Source organism: Empidonax traillii, unplaced genomic scaffold (assembly GCF_003031625.1).
Source record: "Empidonax traillii isolate 1590-97213 ecotype Southwest subspecies unplaced genomic scaffold, ASM303162v1 scaffold1881:size57505, whole genome shotgun sequence".
NCBI classification, from domain to species: Eukaryota; Metazoa; Chordata; class Aves; order Passeriformes; family Tyrannidae; genus Empidonax; species Empidonax traillii.
In genome coordinates this window covers 43184-48672 of record NW_020957074.1, presented here as the reverse complement: position 1 = coordinate 48672, position 5489 = coordinate 43184, and the positions used below count along the sequence as shown (strand labels likewise).

Below are 5489 nucleotides of genomic sequence, written 5' to 3'. Positions count from 1 at the left end.
GGATTGTCACCCAAAAGGGCAACTCGATTCCTCCCTGCAGCACAAAACTTCACCCTCAGCACGCACAAATCAACCTCAGCACGAACTAAACCAGAACCCACCTGAGTCAGCTTCTTGTGAGCACAGTGCACCCCTCCAATGGGAATGATGTTGGGCATCAAAGGCCGGGGATAGTCCATCACAAACTCTGCCCTGAGGAGCCAAACGGAGCCCCGGCGCAGGAGATCCAGCACTGTCACCTCCCGATGCAGGAACTCCGAGGCCAGTTTGGCTAACGATTGAAAGCCAAAATCACAGAGGAAATAATTTGAGATCTCATACAGTAGATTCTCCACCCTCTGGAGGAAGGTCATGTGGTCTGTGTGCTGCGATAAGTCCCTGGGAACATATGAAAGGGGTCTGGGGCACTGGGTGGCTTCGAAATCCAATCCACAGGGGACTCCTCGGAGGAAATACACGGAGGGAAGGGAAAGATGCTCTGCCAGGATCAACCCACAGAGCGATACAGGGTCTGTGAGGAGGGCATCAAACTTGCTCTCCTCAAGATACCTGATGAGCTCTTGGTCTTTCAGGAGACACTCACAGCCGTGAACTGTCAATTCACCCAGTCTTTTCAGGCCTTCATACGCTTTGAAAAATCTCGTCAGGAAAAATCCCTCTTCAAAGGACATCTGCAGAAATGCCCCCAATTCTTTCTTCACCCCTTCCAGCGTGAGAGGCACCGCATAGGACTTCAACTCGTAACTCTTGGATGGCTTGATGTACAAAGTGGCTGCGGGTGCCACGACGACTATTTCGTGTCCCTTCTGATGGAGAACATCCAGGACCTCCCTCATGCTGAGCCAGTGGCTCCCGTCCGCCGGCACCACCAGCAGCTTCCCAGCTGCAGCCAAACCCAGCAGGGACAGCAGCACCACCAGCCTGGCTGGGACTGCTGGGGGAGCACCGAGCCCCGGGGCCATCCCTGCACACATCAGTGAGAGCCTCTGGGGAAGAACCTCCCCAGCTCCGCGATTTTTAAACCCTCCGGGCCGTGCTTTGCCCGGGTGATCTCTGGACTTATTTGCTGTTCGGTCAATGTTTAATCACGGGCACGGCAAAGGTGGAATAAGGCGTGGTAAGCTGCAGGCAGTGTCTGATCGGGGCAGCAGCTCCCTCTCTGCGCAGGGAGGAGCCCCGGGTTTGCAGGAATGCCCTCTGGCTGGGGAGGGAGGAGGGCAGGGAGGCCACGGTGCAGCTGGAGCTGAGCTTGGGCAGGGATGCAAGCAAGAAGGGCTTCTACGGGTCCATCAGCAGAAAAGAAAGGTCAGAGGAATTGTATCTCCCTCCCCCCAACACAAGCAAGGCTGGGAAACTGGAGAGGATGGACAAGGAGAAGCCTGGGGGACTCTTTTTTTCCTTCAGTCTTCACTGGCAACCCCACTGCCCTCACGTCTGTATTAGGAACTGATAGAACCTCTCTAATGATTTTCTAATGAATTGTTTTAATTAATCACGAGCAGGGTAATTTTCCACTCTGTCACATGCCGCCATAGCCAGCATTTAACAAGGTTTGCCACAGGGTTTTCCCAAGTTTGGGAAAAGTACTGGATTTACCTTTTGCCAAAGCAACTGGATATGCTTGGAAACGATCTCAGACCTAGAAGGAAGTCTTAACAAAGCCCGGGAGAGAGAGATTATTACTCAAACTGGGCACGAGAAATGCAGAATTTATGGACCACGAGGCCCTCAAAGTTCATTTCCATGAAAAGCCTCTTTTTGGAAGGATGAAGTACGGGCTGGGAGGAGGAAGAACACGGGGATGGCTTTTGCCAGCTATAACTAAAACTGCATTAGCAATTTCAGATCATTCTGGGAAGAGTTTGCCCCAGGGCCACGAAAGCAAACCACATAAATGCACAGGCAGGATTTGCAGACAAGCCCTAATTAGGAAAGTTATGGCACAGAAGCAACTTTGACAGCAGGATAATTTACTAGGGAGGTTGATGAGTATTTTTAAGGACATTTCTCAAACTACTGCAGCTCCCTTTGTAGGGAAGACAGCAGATGCAGACACAGAGCAACCAGAACATTATCTACCCACTGATGATGAGTTATGATGCTTCACTTCTAAATTATTGAAGTGTGGTTCCACCAACCAAAAAGATCCGTTGTTTTTAAAAATGGATTGTGACAGGAAAACAAACAGTTTGAGTTAATAACACTTATCTTTAAACACCTGGTAAGACAGGGATGGGTGGGTCTGTGCCTCTTCAGTGCAGTCATGAACTACTCACACCTAACCCACAAAAAAAACAGTTGGGAGAGCAAAAATGTTCAGATCCTGCTAATTCTATAGAAAATTACCTGCAGGAGTGAGAGGGAATTGAAAATGAACCCCGTTTTTTTGCCTATTTCCCCTGTTTACTTTGCCTCTTCAGTAAATAGCTTTATGTTGTATAAACCTCACAGATTCACGCACGCGATTATTTACACACGGAGCACTCGCAAACAAGCATTAAACGCTAATTATTGTTTCCTGGAAGTCACCGACCTGAGCCAAGGGCTTTTTCTTTCCACAGTTTATACCTCCAATAAAAAACCATGTTGGGGCATCGCCGGCACGGGGTACTCAGAACCAAAATCCATCCTTTTTGAGCCAGACGGAGCCGCGGCTCAGGAGCTCAGGCATCGTCACCGCCCTGCCAGGAACCTCCGAGGCCAGGAGTTCGAACGGCAGACAGGCAGACCGGCAAAGGAAGGGCTCCCATGCCTTGAGGAGGAGGTTTTCCACAGGCTGGAAAAAACGTCATGCGGTCGGAGTCGCCCGTAAATGTTCTCGGGAGGCAGGAAGGGGAGTCTGCAAATCCAAACTGCAGGGGAGCCCCCGCAGGAAGAAAACGGAACCCCTGCTCAGCCGCCCGGGTTTTAAATAGGCCCAGATTCCCACGTTCCACCTTAACATTCCACCCGGCTTTTCCAGCAAAACCAGTCACCGAGAACCGCTCAAGGCATCGATGAGTCGTTCCGGGACAGATCAACTCGGGCTGGGCAGAGCTGGGCTCGGGATCTCACCCGATCCCCGCGCTGACTGATCGGCAAAAACTAAATGCCAAGCCTGGGAATAGCGCTGGCACTTGGAAGTAACCAGGCTCGCTGAAAGCAGGGATTGAAAATGCTTGCTTGCTTTCCTTCTTTTCAGTAGGCACCTCGCCGCTGTTCTGAAATGCCTGTCGGGTTTATGGTCAAAATTATAAAGTTATGCCACTGTAGAGCAGCACAAAGTCTGGGCAAATCCTCAGGAGGAGGCTCTGGGGTTTACACCCAGCTCTGGGATTTACACCCAGCTCAGTGCCGGGGCCGGGAACACCACCAGGTACAGACGCAATCCAGCGCAGCAGAGGGTTGGAACGGTGAAGGAAACCCCCGAACTGATGCTGTCGTGCACCACAAACTCCTTCTCACCCTGACCTAAATCTCCCCCTCATTTTCTTCTTCCAGGAGCAACAGGAGTTAAGAATCAATACTCCTGCAATGAATATTGCTGCCGGCCTATGATCTTTAGCCCCCGGAGTAGATTAGAATGACCCTTGTATCGAGAGCAGAGCCTGATTTTTAGCTGGAGTTGCTCCACGGCCTTGCCTGTGGGATGCATTCCAAAGGATCTGCCGGGGGTTTGTCCCGGAGGAGCCGCTGAGCAGCTCGATGGAGAGAACAGATAGGAAAAAAGAACCACCCTGATAAAAGTGACAATCTGATGGGGAATTCTGTGGAAAAGAAGATCGACAGAAAGAAACAATTCCAGCCTGGCATCAAGCGGAGTGGGAGGAGTGAAGCAAAGCCCCAGGGGAAGGTTGGCTCTGGGGAGGATTTTACAAGCCCGGCTTGTGAAATGCAAATGCCTTTTCTTGCAATAGAAGATTCAGGTTCACAAAGGCCTGAGAGTCTGGGGGAAGAGTGAGAGCGGTGAGAGGCAGGAGGAATCCATTCCCTAAGGATCCGGGAAGGCTGGCAAGTGGAAGAAGTTCAAGGGAAGAAGAGAGGAGAGTCTGTTTATTTTGGAGTCATGTTCACAAAGATAAAACTTTATCCTCTCTGGGAAACAAAGGGGTTTGTTGCTGAGACACCTGGTCGATGCTCAGATTCATCATCTGCCTACTCCTGTGTTTCCTTTTCCACTTAATCTCTGGCTTTACATGAGACTGTTCTACCTACAGCACAAGCAAGCAAGGATATCCAGCACATGCAGCAAGGAGCTAACACACATCACGAGCTCCATCAAGATAATCAGGGATTTCATGGACCACAGCAACCACCTGTCTACATTTCCTCATCCAAACCTAAAAGTGCAGTGGAAAATTCAACTGTCACGTGTCTGTGATGGAAGGTGCTGTCAGATAAAAACTTTCACAACAAAATATTAGCCTTGGACTCAAACACAAGACTGCTGGTACATGAAAGAGCACAGGATGCTCTTGCAGGAGTTATTTTTCTCACTAGATAAGCAGCAAATGGTCTTGAAGAAATATTCTCCTGCCCCTTACGAGGAAGAGGATTGTTGGAAGAGCTGTTATAATTCAGCAGCCCTTTTGGCATGAATTCCTGCCTGAGATGGTGCTTGTGTATCTGATTTCAGCTGGAATTAAACACAGCAGGGCACCCAATCCCCTCACCAAACAAAACCCTCGTGCTGGGCAGACCTGAGGAAAGGAGGTGGGATCACATCTCGTGCCTGGTTTTTATGTGGATACAGAAAGTCTTAATCTAAATTATACCTGTAGGAAGAATCAAAGAATCCCAGGATGGTTTGGGATGGAAGGCACCTTAAAGCTCATCCAGTTCCATGCCCTGCCATGGGCAGGGACACCTTCCACCAGCCCAGGCTGCTCCAAGCCCCGTCCAACCTGGCCTGGGACACTCCCAGGGATCCAGGGGCAGCCACAGCTTCTCTGGGCACCCTGTGCCAGGGCCTGCCCACCCTCCCAGGGAAGGATTCCTTCCCAATATCCCATCTCACCCTGCCCTGTGGCAGTGGGAAGCCATTCCCTGTGTCCTGTCCCTCGGAGGGAGAGGTGTGATCCCTGTCAGAGCTCTGGGATCACACAGGGGTGGGACTGCCGGAACTCTTCCCTCGTTCCCCCTTTCCCAGCCCGTCACTGACCTCAGACAGCGCTTTCTTGTGCCCGCAGTTGATGCCTCCAATGAAAACCATATTGGGCATCACAGGCATGGGGTAGTCGAAGGCAAAGTCGAGCCTCTTCAGGTACACGGCCCCGTGGCTCAGGAGCTCCGTCATTGTCACCGGCCTGCCCAGGAACTCCGAGGCCAGCCCTTCGAAGGGGGAGAAGGCGACGCTGCAGCTGAAGGACTCGGAGAGGAAGATCAGGAAGTTCTTCACCCTCTGGGAGAAGGTCATGCGGTCCGTGAGGAGGGAGAACATGCGCGGGACGTAGGACGGCGGGTCGGGGCCCTGGGCAGCCTGGATGTCGATGTTACACGGCACTCCCCTC

The 5489-nt window shown here is 51.5% G+C and overlaps 1 protein-coding gene and 1 pseudogene across 1 annotated transcript; both read right to left on the bottom strand.

Annotated features, from left to right (window-relative positions):
• Window positions 1–6: 6 nt before the first annotated feature.
• LOC114071187 (UDP-glucuronosyltransferase 1-1-like) lies at window positions 7–1011 on the bottom strand. The gene is made up of 2 exons (XM_027908928.1): window positions 102–1011; window positions 7–54 (listed from the first exon to the last, which is right to left on the bottom strand). The coding sequence occupies exons 1-2, from the start codon at window positions 972–974 to the stop codon at window positions 7–9; spliced, it is 921 nt and encodes a 306-aa protein (XP_027764729.1). The 5' UTR covers window positions 975–1011.
• A 4066-nt stretch (window positions 1012–5077) lies between these two features.
• Window positions 5078–5489, bottom strand: part of LOC114071186 — a 775-nt pseudogene continuing 363 nt past the window's right edge.

Coding starts and splice junctions, on each gene's coding strand:
- LOC114071187 (XM_027908928.1), bottom strand. CDS start 974: ATGTGTGCAGGGATGGCCCCGGGGCTCGGTGCTCCCCCAGCAGTCCCA. Junction 55..101: donor CTCACAAGAAGCTGACTCAG/GTGGGTTCTGGT, acceptor GTGCGTGCTGAG/GGTGAAGTTTTGTGCTGCAG.